Source organism: Alosa alosa, chromosome 1 (genome assembly GCF_017589495.1).
Source record: "Alosa alosa isolate M-15738 ecotype Scorff River chromosome 1, AALO_Geno_1.1, whole genome shotgun sequence".
Taxonomy (NCBI): domain Eukaryota; kingdom Metazoa; phylum Chordata; class Actinopteri; order Clupeiformes; family Clupeidae; genus Alosa; species Alosa alosa.
Window position 1 is genome coordinate 47,584,816 of NC_063189.1, and position 27,048 is coordinate 47,611,863.

The 27,048-nt window shown below is 45.0% G+C and overlaps 1 protein-coding gene across 1 annotated transcript; it reads right to left on the bottom strand.

Moving 5' to 3' along the window:
• Positions 1–4,316: 4,316 nt before the first annotated feature.
• Positions 4,317–23,573, bottom strand: wnt9a (wingless-type MMTV integration site family, member 9A). The gene is made up of 4 exons (XM_048256443.1): positions 23,451–23,573; positions 7,776–8,035; positions 7,096–7,358; positions 4,317–5,003 (listed from the first exon to the last, which is right to left on the bottom strand). Exons 1-4 carry the CDS (start codon positions 23,540–23,542, stop codon positions 4,485–4,487), a joined length of 1,134 nt encoding a protein of 377 aa, XP_048112400.1. The 5' UTR covers positions 23,543–23,573; the 3' UTR covers positions 4,317–4,484.
• Positions 23,574–27,048: the final 3,475 nt, after the last annotated feature.

Here is a 27,048-nt window from a genome sequence, read left to right on the forward strand (position 1 = left end):
TTATATTGATGTTGGCTACTCCAGATTCTAAGGGACATTAAAGCAATCCATAAAATAATTCAAGAAATTACCCCAAACCCATGAAATACTTTAAAAATTCATTTATTATTTTCAGATTTCCTTGCCTTTGTTATACAAAGATGTTAAATAACTTAAATACATTCTTACCAGTCATTCATGATCAGTTCATACCTACAAGCTGTACACATGAGGTAGAGGAAAATAATTTAGGTTCCCATAAGACATGAAAAAGTGGACATGGACAACCTCCTGTATGTATACTCTCCTCAAAGCGCAACAGATGTCTGCCTATAGCAGCACAACACACAAACTCAATCCAACTCAGTGAATTCAACCCTCTGCAGTCTACAGCACTTGCAAAACGTATTGGCATGCTTCAGAGGTTGTACAAATTCTCCATAAGGTCACATTTTATTCAGTCAATATTTTCATCACCACCCCCGATATGCTCATCACAAAAAGCAGATGTCAGGAGCTGACCGCCAAGCTAATTCTCAGAATAACCAGCACAGATATTAGTGCAGATGGAAGTATACTTTTACTGCTGTTTGGAGCAACGAGGAGGACATTTGGATCGTGAAGCTCCTGAGACTGCACTTTGGGAAGAGGCAGAGAGACAAAAATGCCATTTGTACTGTTAACTAAACATGATTTGGGGATTGATTCACACTGTTCATCTGCATGATTGTTTTCTGAGCTTTGAATGACAAAACATCTGTAACGAATGGTAGAAAACTCCAAGAATAAATTTAGCACTGAGTAAGTTGTGTGTGATTGTGCTGTGCTTTGAAGTAGTTTTGAGATCTTTCTAGGACTTTGAAAAATTTCAGCTGAATAAAAACATACATTGCCTCTGTTGAAGCATCCACCCCAAAGAAGCAAACCCCAGGTGGAAATCCAGAGTAAAAAATAAAGAATATAAAATCAGTTTTGACTTTACAAAATGTACATTGAACACATGCTCATATATATTTTTTAAATAATTTATCTTTGTTTTTATTTTTTATTTTTTTTTCTACAAAATAGATTTTTATACATGATCCACTGAAAACCTAAAAGGCGAGGAACCAAAGATGAGATAAAAGGACCAAGTCTGTGATATTTTTTGAAGAAGAAGAAAGAAAAGAACTGCTGACATGTGCTGTTCTTAGTCATTAATGTTGGAACGTTTTTTTGTATATGTTAAACATATAACACACACTGTGCATATTGAGTATAATCACTGGCTGCATTTATTTATCACCTAAACCATTTTATGCTGTAGCTACATTTGTCTAGAGCGACAGTTCTGGGACAGATGAGGGCCTATTATGTACATCCACCGAAGCCTTACGAGGGTGTCTGCACACGTCTGCTGTGGGAAGCAAGCATGCCTTGTGAGGCCCTCCACATAGCGATTATGGTTTCCATGTAGCGTGCAAAGTTCTATGTATATGTTTCTAACAGTTCTTTAATTGGCATGCCTCTTCATCGCAAAATGTCAGGAATTCAACTCATAATGGTGACTGCCTGAAATTAAGATCCCTTCTCAGATATACACGTTGTTTTCTGTAGTATCACTATTTGTGCTTCAACAACTAACAGAAGTTTTAGGCAAGGATGAATGCAAATAAGCAAGCCAATGGTCATATTTTTAAAAAGAAAAAAAAACTTTTCTTATAATCATCCTGTGAAAAATCGCTTTTAACAAATATTGGCACATACAATTTAGAAATGGACTGCAATCCAATAACCAATTACAGCAGCAATGCACACTCTGCCTATCTGAACCTCTCCCCTCAAAGCCTATGCATAAAAACACAAGCATCAGCCCTTAACTGTACTACAACCTGCATTCGGCCCTCAATGCTCCATTAAATTGCCTGTGAGATTTTAGCATGTGCCTCACCCTTGTCTCTATACCACAGGAACAGAAACCGTAGTTATTTACAATTAACAAAAACATTTGCTTTATAGATTTATAAATATAGGTCTTTAAATATTTAAAGGGAGAGCTTCCAGCTTCAGTGCGTGAATGGTGCCATATTAACAATATCAGGTCCCTCACTCAGTAGTTCAATCTCACTCACCTAGAATGATAGAAGAAGGCCATATATAATGCACTTATATACCTTTGTCATATGTTTCAGGTCTATACAATATATTGTGTATATATATTTATATATATACACACACACAGTGAATATATAAGTATACTCGACAGAGTCTGTTTTGTCACATACTAGTAATGGTCTTTTTAACACACTCATATGCTTTCTCGTGATGGTTTAGGTCTTGCGGTTAAGGTATGTGGCAAATCTGCCAACAGTCATTATCATGAGAAAAATAAAATTGTCTCAATATTATCCTGCAAAGTGGAGATATGTCACACAGAACTGGTCTGCATGAATCTGCTCAAAGAAAGAACTAAGGTGGTGATGTACCTTTGCATTGCTTGGCCTGAAACTGTCTATGCAAGTAAATCATAAGAATAGGATGAAAGAAGGCATCTGCAATAAAGCTTTCTTCGGACTATTGAAATCTCTACCAACTACAATATTGTCATCTTATCACTGTAGTCCATGGAAGTGCATGAAAGAAAAGTTTTTTGCATTCTGTCAACTGTGAATCCTCACCCAAAAGAATGTTTCTGTTGGACTGAGATTGAACTTAAGAAGTGAATGTTGACCAAGAGTGGTTACATTTCTTGCAAACTTGCTTCACAATAGTTTGGGCCCAATGAGATCCGATTCCTCACAGACCAAATGCATTCTGACTTAGGCTATAAGAGCAAAACATGCTTTTGAAATTATTAATTAAAGCAAAGGCCTCTTTACATATATTTGTTAAGTGTCCAGGTTTTGAGGTCTTCCTTGTGACAGTTTTAAGCGTTCATGCTTTCAGGACGGAAGACTTGAGGTTTTACAATAGACTCGGTCCGAGTGAACTTGTGTAAGAGCAGTGTAATCAACCGAACTCGAAGCTGTGCATTCTAACAATGATGTTACGGCAGAAAAAGAAGCCATGCTCTTATGATGGGGTCCAGCTGGGCAGACTGCTGTGAAAGCAACATGTCAGCAGCATTCGGTGAGGGTGGACAGTTCAGCTTGTCAGGTGGTGCTCCGTTAATGCCGCCTCCACTGGAGGTGTTCTGCTCTTGCACGTGTACATGACTCTAGGTCCAATTGAGCATAGTGGTTTCAGTTGTTCCCTGAACATTGATCTGCTGAGTTCATTCAAGGCCAAACATAACCTTTAACCGACTGGCAAAACTTGTCACGACAGAGCAAAAAAAAAAAAAAAAAAAAAAGACAGTCTTTGCTTTTTCATTTCCATTCCTTGTGAAGGAACAAATCCGGAAAGTTCCATAAATTATATCCACAGAAAGAGGGAAAAAGGACAAAAATGCACTGCTTTCCAAAGGGCCTTGTCAATTTGAATAAAAAAGGAACAAAGGCACACAAATAACAACTTATTTGTGTGGTTAGTGGTTATTTTACATATTCAGATAAGTGGTGTATATAATAGACTTATAATACAATTTGTGTTATTTACATAAAATACACACAACTGTGTGTGAGTGTGAACCATGTGCGTGTAGAATACATCTTACACCCTGTCACTCTCTGTGGATGGATCCAGCTGATAAATAGATTAATCATCATCAGTTTAATTTCTCTGTATCCCCCAACTCACATACACACACATACAGCCCTTCACACCGACACATACTACACACACCCTCTCTCTCTCTCTCTCTCTCTCTCTCTCTCTTCCTCTCTCTCTCTCTCACACATACACACATACACACACACACACACACACAAACTCATTGGCTTCACATGTATGACATGTTCTCTGACCTGTGTGTCGTGTTATTTTTGAATGATTTCATGGAGGGTATGTAATTGAGTGAATTTTGAGCAGGGCATGTCATGTCTCACTTCGAGGCTTCCAGGGCTGGAGCAGAGGACCCGTTCGCCTGATGAATATCTGCACTTGGTCTCGGAGGCCTGTCAGACCACCCAAAGAAACCACTCCAAAGTGCTCATGTCTGGCGTTGGCCTGTTGTCTGCCCCAAACTCAGGCCAGGAAAGGGGCTGTTGTGGGGATACCACCATTCCAAGAGTGGAGTCACCTCAACGAAACCCTGACCATGCGTACTTATACTTATGCATTCACTCACTCATTCACATACACACACACACACACACACACACACACACACACACACACACACACACACACACACACACACACACACACGTACCTCCACACCACATTCACACATATGCAGAAACACACACACACACACACTGCAAACTCCATGCCCACCCTCTTCTCTCTCACTCACTTTCTGTCTCTTTCATCTTTACCCTTTTCAGCACAATGACACAGAGGTGATGAGAGAGATGGAAAGATGGAGAGACAGAGATAAACAGACAGAGAGAGAGAGAGAGAGTGTGTGCCCCCCTCCCCCGCCCCTAACCCTTGCAGGTGTACACCTCCTCTCTCTGCGTGCATTGCTTGCATTCCACATAGCAGCACCAGCGCACCTGACACTGGCACGGGCGCGTCACCACGCGGCTCTGGGTGTTGTGGCCGCGGCCGCAGCAGATGGCATCACAGTTCTTGTCCTTGTAGCACTTGCGGGCGGACGTGCCTGCCGAGTACTTGCTGGCCCGGCAGAAGCTGGGCGAGTCCTCGATGTGCAGCAGGTCCATGGTCCGGGGGATCTGGTCCCGTGGACCCAGCACTGCGGGCTGCTGCTGCTGCTGCTGCTGCTGCTGTTGTTGTTGCTGCTGGGCGCGGCTCTGAGAGATGTCGCCCTTGCCAGTGACCTCGTTGGTAAAGCTGCCCACCTTGAGCGAGGTCTCGTAGCGCTGCTTGAGCTGTTTGCTGATCTCGTGGAACGGCGAGAGCTGCCGCCAGCACGTCTGGACTGTGCAGGAGCCGGACACGCCATGGCACTTGCAGGTCGTCTCCACCCCAGCTTTGATCACCTGGGCAGGGGGCATGGAGGCATGTGTCAGTCAACTCACTTCAAGAGAACCCAAATGTTTGCCAAACATCATTCTCAATAACTCTATAAGAATGAGATATGCTGAGGGCACTGCTTCCTTTGATCCTGGACATTATTTCCTTGTTACCTGTAAACATTGTCCTTGTATTAAAAAAAATACTATCACTAAGCAACATGAACTACTCTCAAATCACACTGTCACGCTACACTAGGTTTATTTCACAATTTCTTTTGGGGACCTTGATGTCCAGCTTTGCTATTACTTCAGTCAACACTGCAGGGGAGTAATCAGGAACTGAGCTTATGAGGCACAATAAGGTTGCATAATAACTTCACAGCAGAGACACCAACTACTATCTATCAGGACAACCCCCAAACCCCCTGTAATAAAGCTGACTGCCCCAGGGTTTAAGGTCAGGCCTGAAGAGGGCAGGTCCTGGCAATATTGCAATGATAAACAGGGGTAATAGTGCCTGATTTAAGTCAATGATGGTTATTAGAAATAAGTGCACCACTGCATTCTCCAAAGTACTTCCTAAATAAAAGATCTATTGAGATGGCCCTGGGAAAATCTGAGAAGCGACATTCTTGGGGTTGTTAAGAGGTAAGAGAAGAGGCAAAAAGCCAAGGTCTCTCCCTATAATTGTGCCAATGTTGTTTTACTTCTGGTTCAGTAAAAGAGTCTGGCAAAGCACATTAACTACCTAGCAGCTCAGCAAAATGTCTGAAACAGCTTCACCTCTTACCTCTTTAGCAGAGGACTCTGGAGGTTAATAAATACAACAAATGAACTGATGGGCCGTTCATCTTATGAGTAATAGAGTGAGTAACAGGACATAAAAAATAGATGTTTCATACATTTTATATGTCATGTGAAATGACTAAAACAAACATTCCCTATTGCCTGATCCTTCACCAGTGCTTTCTCGTTGTAAAATGGAGTGGTGGATTTGAAAGTGCGTGTCCACCACCACCCTGGCAATTCAGCGAAATGTGACAAGTCAGCTTTAAATCGCTGGCGACGGCGAGGCAAGCACATTCCATGGTTTTGTGCTGCATATGGGACTGCACCCCAAGTTTCTGTACACCTCACTAGATGTGCAAAATAAAAAAGGGAATACAAAACAGCGCTGTTAATCTTTTATTGCGAATCGAGGATCCAGAATGGTGTTGGATGGGCAGCGGGAGGAGGACGAGCCGCGAGCAGCCCGCGGGGACACATCTGTGTCTGCTAGCATTTGTGCTCATAATTTATATTTTATATTCACACAAAAATGAAAATGGCAACAATACAAGGAAACCTGAATGCTCAACGGGGGCCAAAAGCAGCCATTTGTTTTGGCCGTATGCTAGCGGACCTTCCTCGAGTCTTTTTGCTTTAGCTGTCAAAGCAACATCCAAACTTCATCCCTCCTCCCTGTCTCACCACAAACAATGGTGGAGGTATGCTTGGGACAGCCCAAGGCCCTCACTGGTCACTCGTTTGAAGAAGGAAGCCAGTAGAGGAAAAATGAGCGTTTTAAAAAATGAATTAAACACAGCATTTTAAACAAGTCGTTTTTGCATCGGACCTAAGGGATTGCTAAGGCATTGTATCTCAATATTTATACAGCGACCACAGAAAGCAGTTAACAATATGGCCTTTGTGTGAATTACCTTCTCCACTGGAATGACTACTAAATAACTCTTTTATTGACATTCAGTTATAATTGCATCAAATAATGTGTTTGAAATGTGGTTATTTCACTTTGATCTTTCGAGAAACTGCAGTCTCAGCTTCCTGAGAGAGTCTTATTAAGACTGTTGTTTGACCGGTGCTGTTGTAAGTCTGACAACTGATTGCTAATATAAACAATGATCCTAACCCCTCAGTAATCACAGTCCCATAATATGTCTTATGGACATATTATATTATACAATGAATAGGTCATATGAATGTAACATCTTTTAATGTTGTGCCTCTACCATGAGTGTAAAATATAGGCAGCAATCCTATCCATGTTGTGCTGCTCCTGTGATGCAAAGCCTCTGCTATACTGAGGCAGTAACAAAAACAAATGCTCTGTGCTTACCTTCATGCCAACATTGGTGTTGTGCATGTCCACCCGGGCGCGGATATCTTTGTTGGACCTTTTGCCCAGGAAGTCCTTAACAAACTTGTTGCTGTACTTGAGGTTGTCTCCACAGCCGCCCCACTGCCAGGCCTTGCGGTTCTCCAGGTCCGGGGCCTCGTCACAGGTACAGCGTTCCATGCGACCCGCACTGCAGGCCTTGGCCATGGCGTGGGTCAAGCCAGCGGAGGAGATGGCATACAGAAAGGCCGTCTCCTTAAACCCTGGGAGAGAGATTGGAACATAAGACAGTTACCAAGCTGCATCTACAAAGGCTGACCTAAAGATAAACAAATGTGATTTTGTAAATTGTAAATAAATCTGTTAGATAGTATCATTGAGAGATTAGTATCTAATAAATCAGCAGCTGATGATCTATGGATTACTGATGATCAAGACAGAAATAGCAGTGACCTATGTAAGGGGAGGGAGGGGCTAGATTTCAATGGCACATAGTAAAACCCCTCTCCCACTTTAAACTCTTTTGAAGGTTACTCAACTTATGTTCTGACACACATCTGTGACACAGAAACGGACCATGGCAGCACACGGGGTGCACTCAGGTATGCTATGCACACACAGAAACACACACAGACACACACGCACACACACCCCACACACACCTACACACACACACACACCTCTCTTGAGAATGTTGGCTCGATAGCGCCCCTCGAGGGTGCAGTTCCAGCGCTCGTAGCGGAACTGGTACTGGCACTCCAGGACACTCAGGGTAATGGCCTCCATCAGCGTCTCGGCCACACCCGGGTCACGGCGGCACATGCGCCGCTGCTTCTTCTCAAGCTTGAGCCGGTCGCACAGCTTGTAGTGGGCCTTGGCCACCCTCTCCTCCGGCTGCGAGCTCAACGGCAGGATGGACAGGGGTTCATTACCTGTCAGCCTGGGACAGGAAACACAAGCAGAGACACACACACACACACACACACACACACACACACACACACACACACACACGGTCAGTCACACACGGTCAGCCCACACACTTGGGGCGACAACAAACAATAAGAGACAACAAAAGAACAATGGGCTAGGAAATGCATCACATGTTGTGCCTATACTGATCATGTATGGTATTGCATACTTCCTCTCACTTTAGCTGGTTTGGGCTGTTTTCTATTGTGTGTGTATACACTGTGTGAACACTGCAACTGATACCACACTTGCACACACATGGAATACTAATGCATCCTGTACTGTATGCATTTAAACATATAGGCATAGTCTTCTGGGTCGAGACAACTCACAATGACCTGCAGTCGAGGGGGGAACACTCCTACAAGTAATGATATGCATATGGCCAAGTTGTGCTCAACAACAATCAGGAACTATTGTCTCGCTTGTTGTTAATGTTCACATACATTTGGTGTCCAAACTCCATCAGAATAGTTAATGTTCAAGAGAATCCAAGTATTGCTTAAGGTCAACAGTGAGATCAGCATGCAAAGCAAGCTCGAGCTCTGGTGTTTATGTTGGACCAGACGCATAGACAAAAGTGCAGAACCTATCCACTCACTGCATAAAACATTAGGCTTCTCACTTAACACAGCAGAGGAACAAAGAGCCGTTCAGTGTATGTGTGCCTTCCTTCCACACGCACACACACACACACACACAGACTGCACACGACAAGCAGAGAATCACTCCCATCCTGCCTACACATGGTGCGGACAGGACGCATGACAGATCGGGACATCTTTTTGACAGTTTATTTTGAGGGCAAGAGAGCATAAAACATGCTAGCAGGGTCGGCCGCATAACTGCCGCGCGGAGCTGCCCAGGCATTCTGAGGTTGCACTAGTGAGAGCCGAGTGCGACTCTCACAAACACACGCTGGAGGACAGGACGGTCAGGCGGCGACCATTTTGGTCACACCAACTGACAGTATTGGCAGGATAGTTGCTCATTATGTGTAATTTCTGGGTCCCTTTTACACGTCCAAAGCGAAGGAGCAGAATAAATGGCTTTACAGAACTCACAAACACACTGACTTACTGCAGCACACATGTCATTACAGAAACGTTTATGCTTTTAAATCTGCCACTTTTGTCTACTAATATAGACAGCGGCTATTATTAACTATGGCCTGGGGTTGCCCCAACAACGCAAATCAACACAGAAGCGGGCATGAGGTTCACAGCTGCGCTGGAGGTTTCAGGGAAGCTCAAGAGCATTTCTCTCTCTGATCACCTCCATAGAATTTTGCTGAGGAGAGCTGAAAGCAACAGACCTGTCTCCTGCCGCTGGCAACAACCCCCAAACTCTCTGCCAAATTTCCACAATTCAGGCACCGGTGCCTTGGCTTTTAGAGTGAGTGAGCAGTTTCGCAAAGAAGTCATGAAACATGAAAACCTGATGTTTACTCAATAGCTCAAGCATGTCTCCATCCAAAGTGCAGGGGTGCACAGTTGTGTGTTCATTTTGTTTTTATTTTGTTGGGGGGGTTGGTGGTCCAGAGTGTCTTGAGGATTAGGTGGTAGGGCACTGTTTTTAGGAAAAGCAAGGTTTCCCCCTTGACATTCAGTTACTGGAGACTATTAGCAATGTGTGTGGCTGAGCCTTCATAAAAACCCACCTAGAGTGCCTGCACTGTTACTGTAGGCCTACTTCTCCATCTCTCTCTCCCTCACAATCCAGGCCAGGAATGCTGTAGACTCCATAAACGCTTCAGTAATGGAAGGAGCAGTATCTCCTCATCCCGCCGACTGCGCAGTACAGTAGTGGTCTATGTGGGGAGGAGTGTAGAGTGATCAGCCTGAGGTAGCTACACCCATCATCTGGTAGTCATCACGATCACCAGCACACAGCTCCGTTGAAAGATGGATCCTGGTTGCTTGACTATTTCTCCAGTGGAGAGACCTTTGGATAATCCAATTATGACAATTATGATATCCCTGTGGCTGCCTCTGGAAGCACTTAATATAATTATTTATATTTATTTATATAATTATGGTGCCTCCACCCTCCTGACCATGTCTGAGTGGAGAAAAACCATGGTTACCCAGCGCACAGCCATCGGGAGGTCTACCTGAGGACAATTATGGGGGACAGTCCAGTTTCTGCCCAACAAATGACATCATCTCTGGTCATGAGGTAGATCACAGACAATCAGCTGCATTAGTATTCACTGCCCGACACCCAAACCATTTTAATGACTAACAGTGTTTCCGTCATGGACCTCTCAGCTAATCTTTCGATTCTCTGTCAAACAAGGCCACGTGATCCCAGGCAACACGTTAGGTTCAGTGAAGTTCATATGCTTATGCAACTGGCATGAGCATTGTATACCAGTTGCGCTTTTAATGCACCTTTGCAAACTCCCACAGAGATCTGATGTGAAAACCACACAGAGAGATTTGCCCAGATCTGCCTGAGTAGATCTGCAGGTTTTCGAGCTGTACACGACCCTGAGACAAGGAACGCCCCAAGTCTAACTTTGGGACCAATGTAAGGACACTGTTCGGTTTCTATGTGCTTGTAAAGTAATAGTTATGTCGGCTACATGAAGGATGATGCAGCTGAAGCACTTGCGTCATAACATCTCCAGGGTAAAAAATGAGCTCTCTCGGACACCTACGTTTTTCCTGCCCCTCGACATGTTTCAGTTTCCTGTTTTCTTCTGTGTCTGGTCGCCATGTCAGACACGTGTAGTTGTTTGTGACAAGCGCAGTCAATTCACAGCAGCCATTTAAAGGGAGAGCAATGTCAGGCAATGTGAGTCTGGGATTTTGGAATTTGTGTGTTCAAAAGAGGCCAAATGTTTCCATTTTTCCAAAACTTGTTTGCTTTTCCTACCTGTTTTGACGTACTGGATGAGTTTACAAGTGGAAACTAGGCAAGTCAAGACTTGAAAAACCTGTTTGCCTGACAGCTCCCGGTGTTTCTAACAGTAAAGAATGTGTCCAAACTTATACATAGACATCAGTTATTTATAGCCTATTTATTTGTTATTGTTTTGTTGTTACTGTTATTGTTTTGGTTGTGAATACTTGAGATAAAAAGAGATGGGTGTATACTGTTTATTGTCATGGATCCAAAAACATCCCTGCTTGAAGATACTGGTCATGTTTTGAGTGCAGCAGTATTGTGTTGTGTTGCTGATAGAACACGTACACAAACAGTGCTGCGGGTACTGTAGACTACTAGCATTTTAATCATGTCCATATAAAAAAAAGTGCTATATTGATTCTATAAAGCTGTTGAGAATGCAGACTCAGGTGCATAAAAAACAATTTAAATGAAAATTCCAGTTGTGTTGACCATTTTCCTGTTCACCATGTTGATTTTTCACCTTATGTTTTAAATGTTACATTTTAGAAAGCTAAGGATTCAATAAGCAAGTATAGGATACTGACTATATCTATTTAGACATATTTCTAAGCAGTGGTCATGTATGAGAGCTAAGTTTAAGTATAAGGCTCTCATGGAAAATCTCAGATGAGCACAAAACAGATGCTTGTGGTTATTCAAAGACAACCCGGGAATCACGTCACTCTTGTGGACAGTCTGTGTGACGTGTGTCTATCTGACAGAAAAAAAGACACTATGGAACTGGAAGCTAGCCAGACAAATCGCTCTGCTAAATCCTTTGACTGCTGCTGGTGTCTTACAGCAGAATATTTTTAGCCAGTTACCAAGAGGGCTCGAGGCAAGATTTGAGCAGTCAAATGCTCCCAGTCTCCAGAGATGGAGCTGTGATACCCCACTCGCTGTGCATGTTTTCCACTCTGAGGCTGAACTCTCAAAACCTAACTGCTATCGCAGATGTGCGCTCAGATTAATCCCCATTTCAATAATGTCCTTAGGAGGAAAACTGTGAAACCGTCTATTTAGTTCATGTGCAGTACATCATTCTATTTGATGTTACTTAATCTGTTCCTTAGTTCAATACTTCCATTTAGTGTTACTGATGATTATTTATGATAATTACAAATAAGTGTAGTGTTTGCAAGTAGTGTAGCACAGTACATGAAGTAATGGATGACAGATCAAGGACTTGCAGTGTATTTGCAGTCGGGTACATGTAGTCTCTCTTGTCATCAGCCTGTATAATGCACACAGGATATATAGTGAGATTGGTATTTTTAGGCTCAGGTTGTGAGCATGTACGTGTGCATTATAGCACAATAACACCAGCTGAGGATGGCATCAATTGACACTTAACATCTTGAGATTCGTCAGTATCAACAAAAAGACAAGCATCCTACAGAATGCAGTGTATGTGCAAAACACAGGTGGAATTGAAAATGTGTAGAAAGTGTCCTGAAACAAACCATGCACTATGGAGGCCAAATGAAATGGCTTTCTTTCTCATCAGCATCCACCACAGCCAGACACTACTAAAATGTATGCTTCCAGTATTCTTTGACATTCTTATCAGGAATTCACTCAGGTTATACAAACAGATATTCTTTGAGGATACTTTAGAATTCATCTAACATCTATTGCATATGACTTTTACATGCACTCCAAAACCCAAATAATAATAATCACACACAACACTGTAAGCACAACAAACAACACTGCACAGCGGGAATGCTCTACACTGATTTATGTCTTGAAGCCAAGACAGCCAATTTGTTTTTCTGTTGGTCTTTGAGGTGTTGGCACGGCAACACGCATGAAACATAATACCTGCTGCACGACAGTATAAAGCGCAGTGTTATCATAAGTGAGGTGTGATCCCTGCCACTGTTTGCTCAGCTTGGCTTTTTCCAGTTTCCAGTTTGTTCGCATTCGCTCCCTCCTTAAGCATGGCTGCAGCTTTACAGGGCTAATCTCGCCCATTGCCTTGCATCCATCTTTCACTAACTACCTCACATGGCTGTTAGGGTCCTTTTTTATGACTGTCAACACTTCACATTGGCCATGACATTGACATCATATGCATTTCCCTGTGCAAGGGCAGAATGGAAACCATGCATCTTGCTTTTTTGTGTCATCACACATAACCTCACCATAGGGCACCAACCCTGACTGTAAGCCATGCAGTGGCAGTGCATGCTTTTCTCATGTGTTTGTATAAATAGGAAAGGTAGTGCGTGTTCTAATGTGTTTATAAATAGGAAAAGCAGAGCAAGGACTGGTTTAACTCTGGTCAGATTGTTTGGGTTGTTTTTTTCCTGTGTTTTTTTTAATTTTTTTCCTTCACTTTTTGGCCAATTTCACAGCACTCGTATAGCAATTACACATGGAAAAACATGGAGGTGCAAAGATTGCAAATGACAAATGATCAGGTGATGATTTGTCCTGTCAGGGAACCTCATCTTTTCGCTGAGGTCATTTCAACACTTACCAAAATAATCTTTCCCTTGCGATATGCACTGTGGTATGTAGTTTAAGGTGTGAAACATTCATACAACTGTGATCTCATGCATTGAATTGACAGGCTATTCATTTTGGGGAAATATATTAACTTTTCACACAAATGGTAGCATATTGAAAATATTTCCCCGTGCAGTAACCAATTTAGGCGTTTCCTATTCAGAACTCTAACAATGTCATGCGCTCAGTGTCAAGTCTCTACAAGGAACGAAAGCACATTTGTTTCATTTGGAACACCTTAGTGTCGGAGTGTAGGATACAGTTCATATCTATACATATATTTTTATGCCTTTAATGAGATAGGACAGTACAGAATGACAGGAAGTGAGTGGGAGAGAGAGTCGGGGTGGGATCCAGAAAGGACCACAGGGCGGGAATCGAACCCGGGTCGCCGGTCGTACGGTGCAGGTGCCCTAGCCAGTCGCGCCACGGCTGGGGCCACAGTTCATATATTTTACCTGAGAATAAAACCTTTCTCCAGTATATCACACACCCACACTAATTTCACATGTCTGCTCTCTCTCTCTCTTTCTCTCGCACACACACACACACACACTCCAACACTCGCACACACACACACAGAGACACACAGGCACACACACGCATATGAGCAGACACACACAGACACACTTCAGCACACAGACACATACACACACAGACACACTTCAGCACACAGACAAACACTCTTGGAGCTAATCAGAAGCAGATGTGTGAGGCACTACGGCCCTGATCTTGCTGACAATATAAAACCCAAGCAGTATTTGGTTAACAGTGAGAGAGAGAGAGAGAGAGAGAGAGAGAGAGAGAGAGAGCAAGAGAGAAAACCATCCCCAGATCCTCTGTATTTTGCCCAAATTAGCCTCTCTTTTCTCTCTAGCCTCTCTTTCAGATATTAGTGCACTGCACAGCAGAGAGAGAGGATTTATTTGTAGGGGCGCTGAGGAAGAAGAGGCCATGTGGGCTCTTCTGTGTGTGTATGTTTGACAAGTAAGCCCAGCAGTGTGTCCATTCCAGTACCTCTAAACAACAGGTGTTAAGCCACTCTCTCTCTCTCTCTCTCTCTCTCTCTCTCTCTCTCTCTCTCTCTCTGTGTGTGTGTGTGTACAGGCAAGTGTCTCTATCTGTGTCTGTGCCTGTGTGTGTGTGTGTGTATGTGTGTGAGTGTGTGAGTGCCTTTGTGTGTTGCACTACCTAGAAGTCAACACCTCTCCTCCTCATCAACCCGTCTGAACCCAGCCCAAGGCTGCAATCCAGCAAGTGAGCGAGTAAAAACGAGCGAGAGAGACAGAGAGGGAGAGAGAGAGAGAGAGAGGGAGAGAGAGAGAGAGAACGGCTCCCTCGCTCCGTCTGGACTTGCTGATTGTGTGGTCTGTTGCCTGCCAGGTCAGGCTCCCCAGCAGGGCAATTACTCCAAACGAATGCCAATCATTCCCCCCAGCTGTTGACCCCAAACAAAGCCTTTTCTCAGACAACCCCCCCAGCTGTCTGCTGCAGCAAACCCAAAACAATGGCAGATGTGAGGAGAGGGACGAATAGCTCAAGAGGGGCAACAAAGCCCCCATCCCGCGTCTGGTTCATGTTTCGGCAGGGTTCGGCCTTGGTGCGAAGCAAAACCCATCACAGGTCCTTCGACAACTATCCCCCCACCCCATTACCACCACCACCCCCACCACCCCAAACACACACACACACACACACACACACACACACACACACACAAAACCTCAATACATATAGGCAGGATAAAGTGAGAATCAATTAGCAGCTATTCTGCCCAGAGTCTGTGTCACTCTAAACTTAATGACAGCCCATTCAAATGGGGAGAGGGCTTAAGTGTTGACTAGACCTGCTCTCTGTGTGAAACTGTTTGCAGGCTTCTCTGCCTTGTGACGTCTCTGGGTTTGAGTTGCTAAAAGGCTCTGAAGGCATGACGAGCAACAGAGAGGGAGGGAAGGTAGGGCGTGAAAGGTACAAAGCTAGAGTGAAAAAAAGGTCGGCAGGAAGAGCGAGAGAGAGAGAGAAAGAGAGGGAGAAAGTGAAGCAGAGGTAAAAAAAAAAAATGTCCTCCACTAAAAAGCTGGATGAACTTCAGACCACTGTGCTGGATACCCATGTGGTGTCTTGCGGGCCAGGCCGAGTAGGAATGTGAGTGTGGTATGCTCCCTCAGGCCCGGCCAGCATCCATGGAAGCCTGTTTGTTTTACTAGCGAGGGCCATGCCCAGGAGCCAAGGGCTGCTGCTCCGTGGGCCGCGGAGCCTGACCAGGACAGCGGTTACGGCGCAGTGGGCACGGCTCACCTGAACACAGGGGCAAGAGACTGTGGTAGGGAAGCCTTCGGCGTGACCTCTCCAAATAACAGTGTGCTTCAAAACCTGGGTTAGATATTTAAACCAACTCAATAAGGCCTTCACTGTGGAACATGGGCTTGACTATATCCTCAAACAATGTGTATATGCATTGAGGTAATAATGTGTTCTTAACCTTGATTTGCTCCACAAAAGAATTTGTTTGGTTTAGGACACAATGAATAGACTTTATGAGACAGCCAAAAAAATGTCCCAATTCATATTGGCTCTAGGAGGACAATCATTGGCGTGGCTGAATAAAAATGAGTGTTCAACTCCATGCGTTTTCAGGAAATGTCTTGGACAACTCGAGCAATAAAACTTTAGCATTCAACAAACCCCTCCGAATAGCGAGGAGATGACGAATCGTCTGCTCTTTTACAACGACAGCGAGATAGTCCCAGTCACATGTCTCCCAGAGTCTAGTGACACACACAGGAAGTGACCAACCGTCATGTCATCTCTGACCCCTCGGCCCCCAAAGCCCAGGGAGTCACGCTAATAGCCCAGGTCACCCATTACACTCTTGACACCAAGAGTCCCAGAGACACAGACCCAAAGAAAAAAGCGGTGTGTTGAGCTAAAAGTTATGCTGTTGAGTCATGCCTTTGGAGTCGTCACATTGAGCCTTTCCATGTGAAGCCTCCAACTTGCTTGAGTGCAACGTTCTCGTAAAAGGCTTCGTTCTGTGCTTTGTCCCGGGAGGTGGGGCTCTGTAAGCGTCTGCTCTCTCTGTCCCTCAGTCTGCTCTCTCTCTCTCTCTCTCTCTCTCTCTCTCTCTCTCTCTCTCTCTCTCTCTGGGAGAGTAGACCAGGGGTTGGGGGAGCAGAGACTGTGGTGGAGGTGGAGATGGTGAACGGTGGTGGTGGAGGTGGAGGTGGTGGTGGTGGTGGTGGTGGTGGAGGTGGAGGTGGAGGTGGAGGTGGTGGTGGAGGTGGTGGTAGTGGTGGAGGTGGAGGTGGAGGTGGAGGTGGTGGTGGAGGTGGTTATGCAGAGGGAGCGGAGCACCAGTGTGTACATGGGGCCACAGGAGCCGGGCATGGTAAGAGGTTTAACTAGAGTGTGAGAACCCCAGGCCTCCCTCCTCCCACCTCCCTCCCCACACACACACACACACACACACACACACACACACACACACACACACACACACACACACACACACACTCCCGCCGCTGCACTGGGTCAGAGGCTCAGGAGTGGTCACTGTGTGACTGGCACAGGTTTGGGTGCTCAGCGCTCTCCACATGACTCTCCAGTCCTAGCTCACACCATGGCACAGAGCACCCCTGTACCAGCGCACTAACGCCCCAAACCCAGGGCCCGCACACGCTTGTGTCAGGTACGAGCAGGGAGCTCCACACACACACGCACTCACTCACACAAACACACACACACCGACACACAGCTCTACTCCAAAGCCTCGCTGACTACTCTGAGGAAACGCGCTGCAGCACTAATAGAAGTGAACGGTGAGCCAGAGTGAGGCCATAGCTGCGCAGACCCATTAAAATAATTATACTCATATGCACGTTTAGACAAAATCAAAGGCATTTTCATGGCTACCCACCCGTGTAAAAAGTCAAATTCCTCCCACAGAACAGGAGCTGTTTTCAATAATGCATCAACAAACACAAGTGGCCAAGTTCAGTCATATTATTTCGGTAATTTACTGTCGCTACTGGGAGATTACGAGGGCTTTTTTCTGTGAGCATTTGAGGAGTTTTACAGATATGATGAAAAATATGCATGCCCATTTCTTGTGGGGTTCGATGATAATGTCATTAAGTCAGGATGTCAAGGTTTACTCTTAAGTGCCCCTATTAAAGTCATGACCTGTCACTGTGGCTCACCTTGTGCGCTCGACTGCAGGGCATGAAATAACAGGACTGGTAGCAATTAAGGTGCGGCTGATGCATGTTAGAACTATATGCCCTTGACAGCTGACCCAGAGTTTATTTGGTTATTTTGTTCATCACTTGAGCTTTGAGCAAATGCTGGGAAATGTGAGAGGAGTTATTTCAAGTCCATGTAAGTGCCGGACCTGGCCCTTAAGCCACAGCCTCTGAAGGTTTCTAAAACTATCACAACAGACTAATGTCTGCAGATGTTTACTGTTGCTTCTGTTGATTACGGAATCACTAAAATCACTTAAGACTGAGGAATACACCATTCTAGTGGAAAACAAGATTTGCTCAGTCTCTATAGCAAGCGAGAGGTACAATTATTCCAAATATGTTTACGTCTGTGCATCAGGGGTCGATGTTGATGCAGAACAGACTATTTGAAAACAGATAAGAGGTGAACGTTGCCTTGACATGGTTTACTGGTCTTAATGGCAAGCCTGTGTCTCCTCCGAGAGTGCTCGCTTTCATGGCCTGATAGCGTTGGATCTCCCCGGGTCAACACTACAAGAGAAAGGAGCGTCATTTCCAAACAAGAGCTGCAAGAAAGCGCAGACTTTTGTCAGACTTCTAATCTTGGCTTTAGACAGCAGTCATTTCAACCAGTGTTCCCACACGCAATGGGGAGGAAATTGGTCTGTGGTGAGGGACGGGAAGCCTAAGACATGGCAAACCCCGCTAATTAACTTCATTTCATCAATCCTTAACCACCGAGGCTATTTGGATTCCATATTGGCTTTCCTGTTTTGCAAATTGCCCTTGTCCGTCCCCCATCTGCGAAGCCCATCAGTGTTTGTACCTTCAGCATGTTCTTCTGAGGCCCTGCACTGGAGCCCCGTCCACCCCTGAAGCCCACTGCAGACGGCTGGGCTGGTGGAGGCAGTGGCGGCGGCGGCGACGCCCTCTCTTAAAAAGCCAATATTTCCAAACTGTGGTCTCCATGGCCTCTGCCGATACCAGAACCTCAAGCCTTTCGGATGTGAGTGGGCCAAACACATTTTAAAGACATTCCTCCAAGCAATAATAGCATATAATCATGCTGGGTAGCATACAGCTCCACGGCATGCCCATTCACACACAAGTTTGTCTAAAGTGATTGTGTAAATGGGGTAAACAAGCTTGAGTCAATCAGATATGTGGTTAGATGTTTTGGAATATGTATGAAGACATGTAATTAAAGGCTGCTATTATACTTGAAAGTATGTGTGTGACTGTGATGCCGTGAAGCCCAGGAACCAACTAACCTCTGTGAGCACTCCAGAGCAGCTCAAGGGTCAGAAGAGCGTCCAGTTCATCTGTGAATGCCTTAAATAAGCTGAAGGCAGGAAATATGGAGTGGTTTATGATTTTTTTTTGGTTGTTTTTTTTTTGGTTGTTTTGTTGGACAGCTGTAATGCCATTTTCATGTTGGTATACATCTAAAGAGAGGATGAAATTCCAAAAATCCCATTTCATGAGACAATATGTCCCTTTGGTATTCTGTGTACTTCATTGTCTAATTTAAGAATTAAATCCAGAAGTCCTCTCTTGTGGATCCTTTTTATGGGGTTTTCCTCTGAGCTAAAGCCAAAATAATCGCACATGCAAGTAAATCAAAAGCATACTGTACAAAAATGCACTTGACCACAACTAACGTGAGACCAAACATTTTTTTCTTGCACTGTATTCTATTTACATAGTGTCCGGTGCCTTTGGATATGGCTGTTTTTGCTGCTCATTTCCCACTCTCCTAGGGTTACATAAAGGCCCAGAAAGTGCTGATTGAGGACCAACCTGTGCTGGCAATAGTGACTGCACCCCCCAGTGGAGGCTGTGGGCACTGCACGTATGTATTCCCAAACGTCTGAGTGACTCAACCCCGGAGAGGGTCAAAACCTACAGACTTAAGTTGAGATCCGCACACAGCATCAAATGAATCTCAACACGGGCCTGGCATCTGTGGCATCTTACTCTGCTGTGTGGGAGACCTGCACTCTGTCCATCTGAGCCCAGCATCAGCACTTCTAAAGGGAGCGCTATCATCAGAGGCCATGGGGCTGAGGGCTCTTCTTTCAGGGGGCTGCTCTGGCTGCAGGATATCCTGTGGCGTTAAGTTTGGGAAGTCCCTCGGTCTGTCACAGCTGCCCCTCCCTGCCCTGTGTGTCAGGGAGAGTAATGACGCCTTAAGACCTCATAATGAGCCACTCGCCACCACCATCTAGCAGGCAACGCCAGCCCTCGCCAGCCCTGCCTCCGCGTTAATCACACAGTCATTATTCTCAAAACCGCCAGCCTGCTACCAGCATCGACATGAAGGAGAGGGCGTTGTTTGAGAGATCCGAAAAGTGTTAGAGTGAGGATCGTTGGTGGGTCCTTGGGGCAATTCAAGTGCTCACTAAGAATCTTTAAGTGAAAACAGGCAAGTCTGCCCTGTCTTTGCCTTGTCTCGGGGGAAGAGTTTTAAAAGTCTAAGTAATAACAGTGCAAAAGTTGAAAGGGTTGGAACAAGTTCATTTGAACGAGACGATGAAGGGTCTGATATGTCACAGACCTAACAGCAAGCACTCTGAACTAACAGGCTGCATACAAGTGATCCACAACCAATATTAAAACTGCCTACCACCGCTCAAGCAGAAATAACTAGCATTACTGACAAAATCCATTAGTCTCAGCTCCCAACTTGATTTTGTCATCCGCACCGCGGTGCACTTGCCATGTGCAGATCTACATGTGTGCGTGACCCCAAGCTGGCCTCAGAGCAGTCTGCACGCCAGTGTAAGCACCACAGAAAAGAGCCTCTCCTTCCACAGCCACATGTGCCTAAAGAGTGATGCCTTTCTCAGCACATCTCATCTGTTCCCGCCATCCCCCCCGAGCCATCTGAGGTGTGTGGACCGCGGGCCAGACAGAAAGCAAGCGCCCGTGATTTCTTCCTTGAGCACTTCCAGGAATTTCTCAATTACGCCTTTTATGTGCTATTTCTCCCCCAACCTGCTGCGTTTCCCATAAGGAGCCGGCGCTCGCTTCCAGGGACGTAACCCCCGACGATACGGGACGAAGCCGAGGGCGAGCACCTGCCACAACAGGCAGCAGCGGGGGGAAAAGCGAGCGCTCACATTCTTGTGGCCGGGATGACAATTTGAGCGGCTGCTTGACTACGCGAGGAATCCCACCCCACCCTCCGAGACGCAGGCCACTGGCAAAAGAGACTGTGTTTATGTTGCACTTATGCTCCACCGCACAAGGGAAATTGGGTATGCAACATTGACCCTCTATTTTGAGTAAATCAGTACCCTGAGGATGCCTTGCTCACACATACACGCAGGCAGTGGCTATTTATTTGAACAAGTCGTGTTAGTGTTTGTGCCCATCAAAATGTCAGGGGCTTAGATTTCACGCTGTCTCTCTGGCGCTCTGTTTAGAGGTAAATCAACTGCAGTTGGGTGGGATGGGGAGGCATGAGGGTGGGGGTTGCTTGGATAAGAGTGAGCTCATGTCACTGTAGCTGAGACTCTCTCTCAGTTGGGCTGGTCTAGACCATGTGTTGGTGCTGACTTATTTTCCCTCTGCTGCGAGCACAAATAACTCTACGCCGGCCACTGAGGCCAGATGTGCCACACTCTGAGTGGAGAGCCGAGGCTGTCTGACGTGTTTGCAGTGGCGATCTGGAGGGCAGTTCCTGACTCCAGAGACAAAACACACTTCCCTCAGGATGCAAATGGGCTTTTCATGGTTTGTTTTCCTAACCTGATGAAATGAAAGAGCAGGTAATTTCCCCATGAAGTGCCCAAAATTGAGGTGCTTTGCTAACACTGTAACAACGAAACATCATCCGGATGGGAGTCATACCAACTCTTTGTTTAATTGCTCACGCACAGGTTTCGGGGGGAAAACCACATATACTCTTATTACCACATAATTAGTCATATCAGACAGTTGTGGTGCCTTATTCCCACAAAAAGCCAAAGAACATAAAAATGATCTTTTGTCAGGGCAATATTTTCAACTATGCAACCGTCTTAATCTTTCACATCTTTAAAAAGAACAGTGTACTATTCATTACTCAGAGATACCCCGTCCATGACAGTGTTGTGCTATGGTTCTAAATTTACTGCCTTTCCAGTGAGGGAATGAAATAATCGTGAGACCCAATGCAGAACCCCCACAGCCCATCAAACCGGTTTATAACTTCATAATGTTCTACAGGTCCCGAGGGAGCCACTCCCCTGGTTGGTCTATGGATCAGCTCCTTTTCTGAAAACACCTTCACATTCCCTGACAACAGGCAAGACTGCTACCAGTACTACCCACCTCAACTGACAGTGAATGAAGCTTCTCTCTATAATTACAGTTCTTCAATACAGCACTTGACAACCCCCAGAACTACATTTCAGAGCATCATCCAAATATGCATAGTAGCTAGGGAGTTTATCTCATAAGTGAGGGTTCATTTTGTGGGCTTTGAGGGATGTCTCTTGGCTAAAGTAAGCGTTCCCTTGAGCTCAAAGATTTGTGATCCTTTTAAGTGTCTGCTTGTTCAAACAAGTGGAGCTGGCTTTGTGATAGCATGGTCATAAACCTTCAAATGCAGCTACTAAATTAGATGTATTTTATAAGGCTACAGATAGTATCTTCAAAAAAAGTCTTCAACTTAATAGACTGACCTACCCCCACTAACATGTGCAAAGGCGTGCACTATCTTGAAAGTCTAGCATTACTTTAAATTAAAGAGATTGTAGTCGAACTAATTTATGGACAAGATGGGGAAACTGTAAATTCTGGACACATTCTTTCATTTCTGTTTAAACTGTTATTAAACTTAGTGGGAGCGCACAGCGGATGCCAGAATTCTCAAGCCGTTGTTTATGCTGGATGGTGAATATTCTCTGCGAGCAGAACAGACGTTTCGGCCACCAGTTCAGTGAGCTGCATTGCTTTATTGTTACCAGCTGTTGAGACTGTACCCTCCACTCACCTTTTCCTTCACGTCTGCGCTCGAAGCTGACTTACATTATTAAGTTGCAAGTACTTCGACAAAAGAATCACATGACGGCTGGTAGCCTACCAACCTTTCAGAATGCATGCCTATTAAAAATTGCTTTTGTTAGCCTGTAGTGTAGTCCATGAAACACCCCACTCCCCTCTGAGCACCGTAAGGGTAATATCCCGTTATTGCCCACAACGTCGTTACGCTAAGTGAGTTCATATTAAGCCGCTGCCGGTTTCCCAATGTAGGTGCAGATTCCAAATTCGTATGGAAATACCCTCTCTAACCAACGTTATTGAAAATATGGTTGCGGTTTATTGTTTGTTTGTTTGTTTGTTCACAAAGGTTTAAAAAACAAAGTGACATGCTTGCGCTTAATGGCTTAAAGGCAATGGAGGATTTCAAGCTCGTAATCAACCTGCCGCCACCCGCTGTCACTGTATGGTTTACCACTCAACTATACTTCAACGGCTGCGGTGCCGACAGAAAAAAAACAGCTTCACGAATTAGCATTTCTCAACTACATCCTTACACACCAGCAGTTTTTATGATGACACATCAAAAAGTGAAGTTAGATCCACGGCAATAAACTCCCAGAGTTTACGAATCAAACAAGTGTTGGTAGTTGCATTTGGAATAGTGCCTAATTTGTTATGTATACTCTATAAAATGTACTGTTAGTATCTCCAGCAATTATTCATTACCGTTAATTTATCAGCGACACAGAGGCCAACTTTTGTAGTGTAAAAGGTGCCTACCCGAAATAAGCTGTAGTCGGTCCAGGCAAGCTGAAAAGGTACACTATAACTGTGAATGATAACCATCCCAGGAGTAGGTGTCCATCCAGCATTTTGCAACGGCTCTAGGGCAGATCATTTCGTTTCTCCTGAGTAGCTGTGTAAAATCCCTTGTTGTGAGATCGGCACTTCTTATACAGTGAGAGGATGCCTGTGCTCCTCCCATCCAGCAGAGTGCAAGGGGAGAGAGTGTGTGTGATGAAGAGAGGGAAAGAGAGAGAGTGCGCGCCCTTGGTAGTTTCAGGAGCTTAAATTTAGCATGGTGTTTGATCATAGTTTAATAATGAAGTGTTTACTCTTCCTGGACAAAGCCATTGTTGTGGTGTAAAATGCAAATAAAATTCAACAACCCTCTGAAGTCAAGTGGATGTGATTTTAGAGGAATATGATCGATTACATGTTCTTGAATAAATCCATGCAGTATTTGATATCTGATTTGACAACAAGTTCACTCTCTGTTCTGGTTGTGGTCCAAAACGATGCTCATTCAGCATATAAACTCCAGTCAGCTGAGAAGTGTCATCTTGGTATGTTTTAGGCAGGAGGTGATTCCCATTTGACTTAAGGTAAATGTCAGTTTTGTCATTTTTGACAAGGATGTATACGTAGCCTCACCACTCCACAATGTGCTGTGCCAATGAAGGGTCAGTCACTGTGCGGGCCACAAACTTGCTTACAGCTGAGAGCAGCACCAGCTGGTCTACTGACGCACAGGCTTGAATTCACAGTTGTTGTATGGAAAAGACCAACAAAGTTTTCATGGCCAGCAAGAAGGTACTTACCCAGAGAGTGACAGAATACTCTGCAGTGACACAGACGTTGGTGTAGGTGTCGTCACCAAGCACTGGACCCATTTTGTAGAAGTTGATGAACTTTCAGACACATTCCCCTCCCCCTCAAAGAATAATCTGGTTACTAGTTAGTTTATGTCAAACTGCGAGAGACTGGGCTTACAGAATGTGCATAGTCATATGAATACATTTTTTACCATTCTCCATCCTTCGCCCGAGTTAAACATTGTCCAGTGAAAAGTCAAAGATTAGAGTGCATGTGTGTCTATGAAGTGGGGAGACGTGCTTCAGGTTGCGTGTCTATACCATACAGGAGACAGCACTGAATCTGCCTATTTACATGAGCAAATTTGTTGTTGTACAATTGGAGCTGCTTGCTTCCCTCAGGCTAATATGGCAGCAGATAAGAATGTAGATGGAGCACTTCAATCGACAAGCAAAATATGTTATTTCAGGTATAAATTACTTTTAAAAAGTAAAATTTGGGAACTAGGGAATCAGTCTCTTCCCTGCACTCAAACATGTAAAAGGATCACAAAGGGCCCGGCGACTCATGCCATATACAATCTCTTTTATATGAAATAGTGAAAATAAGTATTTAGATGCAGGTTAGGACTTGTGATTTGGCTTATGATGGTTCAAGTTTAGCTGAGTATTTGTTACATTGCTTCAGCACTAACTGACAATCAGGCCAGGGCGTGTAATTCATATTGTGCGAGTGAAACTGTGTTACAGCTGTTGTGATATATCCCTGTTAAAAATGATGAATGGCACGAAAGCAGAAACATTTGCACACCCCCAAACACTCTCTGCCTCCATCCACTCCTACCCGGGTGTACACTCACCTTTGTTTTGGCAGTGGGTTGAGAAGGGAGATAGGGATCTGCTTTTGAGAAAAGTCCAGCCCTCTGTGCACTACACCTGGGGAAGGGACATGCCAGAAGAGGGGATGAATCCTATTCATCCCTGAAAAATACAGTATTGAAGATCTGTTCATTGGAGAGATCATAGTGCCACTGGCATGTGGGCTATAGGAATGTGTTGCCAAGTTTCTGCTTATTGAAGTTCCAGTTCTCTGGGCCACACATCATTACTGAGAGATAAAGACCAAAAAGAGTGGGAGAAAGAAAAACTGGCAACATGCCTTAGTATGCGGGAACTTAGAGAAACACCTTTAAATTTTCAAATTAATTTAGCATGGCTAAGAATGTATGATTGATTTTCCGCAACACATTTATCATATTCACGTGTCCATAGCTGATGGGTAGTACCGTTCCAGAGGATACTTGGTATTAGCTGTTAAAATGAGAACAGGAATTAAAATGTTGCCAGGTTGAACCTTTTTCTTGGCAGCATTGCTGACCGTCCCTCATTACAGATGCATACTGTATCTCTCTCTCTCTCTGTGCTCCTCTCTCAGAGCTGTCTGTCTAACTATCTCTCAGGCTTATGTTACACTCATTCGACTGTGTGACAGCACGCTGATGAATGTCTGTGATGTGGTAAACTCTGGATCTCCTTTATTTACAGTGCTTGCCAGCTGTCAGATCCCCAGCATCGGGAATACCTGAGGTCTGCTCTCAGGATTGGGGAATGCAGGTGTCACTCAGGTCGAGAGGTAACCACTGTAGTGTAGCTGAGCCAGGCAGCATGCAGGTGTGGACATCAGGGATGAGGAGCGCCTCTCTGGGCTCTGATTGGGGTGGGAGCCCATGTTCTGCATGTCTGGTTCATATGCTGTGATGGTTGCATGGATGGAGAGAAGAACGGGACAAATGCGTATTTGACTTTGATTCTCAGGCCAAGAGACAGTTCTCAGTGAAGGAGTGAGGGAGTTTGCCAGGTCTATCCACCAGTTGGAAAATAATGAATATGCTGGCTTTGCTGTTGGCATTGCACAACCACATGTGTGCCGCATGGCAAAGCTGTTGCACAGAACATTTCACAAACGAAGCACGAAAGGTAATTAGAAATTCTCAGCTCACATGAGTCACTCCTGCCCAGTTTCCCATCCATCCCTCGCGTGTTCTATCCCGCTCCTATTGGCCGAGGGCCTGACCTCACCCCCAAATACCATCCCTCTGCATATGAAGAATGAAAATCACATCCGACCGACTGGCCCTGCCACCACCACCCTTAAACCCCACCCCACCCGCCCTCAGCAGCTCCCGGCTGCCTGGAGTGCTCACGATGCCCCAGACATCAATTGTGGCTTGGAGGTTGGAGGCTGACGGTGCGTCTGGCCGTCTGCACCACTGGGTTGTCTCAGGCCTTGGCTCTCATGGATCCTGCGGCATCACTCCTCAGGCTCAGACTATATGCTACTGATCCAACCCAAGAAGCCCACGCTTCGAGAGCCCTTTCTGCAGTGACGCTCTTTACCTGTCCCACCACTGTGGCCATGTGTTTACCCACACTGCTCTCTCCGACTCTACGGCAGAGGTGAAAGAGGCGCGGTTTTGGGGGCAAGAATCATTGCAATGCAATGCTGCTCACGCTTTCAAGTGATACAAATGTCTGATCTTGCCTCTATGCTCTAAAGGTGTTTGTGGAATGCATTCCATCTCCAAATAGGTATTGTGATCATTGGAAATATCTGGTTGACAGATATCATTCCATTTCATTTGGGATTAAATAGATAGTTTAAAGGGGAACACCCCAGGTATGAGGAAGGGACAGCTCTGAATGAGAGGATTTGGAGTCTAAGGACTAGTTCAGACCAAGCTGGTAAGCTATTGTTGTTGCACATTTCTCAGGAAAATGCAGAG

What these genes read in the sequence shown, in the direction of transcription:
- wnt9a (XM_048256443.1), bottom strand. Translation starts at nt 23,542, where the DNA reads ATGCTGGATGGACACCTACTCCTGGGATGGTTATCATTCACAGTTATA. An exon ending in CCGACTACAGCTTATTTCGG is followed by an intron (nt 8,036 to 23,450) that starts GTAGGCACCTTT and finishes TTCCTGTCCCAG; the next exon opens with GCTGACAGGTAATGAACCCC. An exon ending in ACACCAATGTTGGCATGAAG is followed by an intron (nt 5,004 to 7,095) that starts GTAAGCACAGAG and finishes CCCCCTGCCCAG; the next exon opens with GTGATCAAAGCTGGGGTGGA.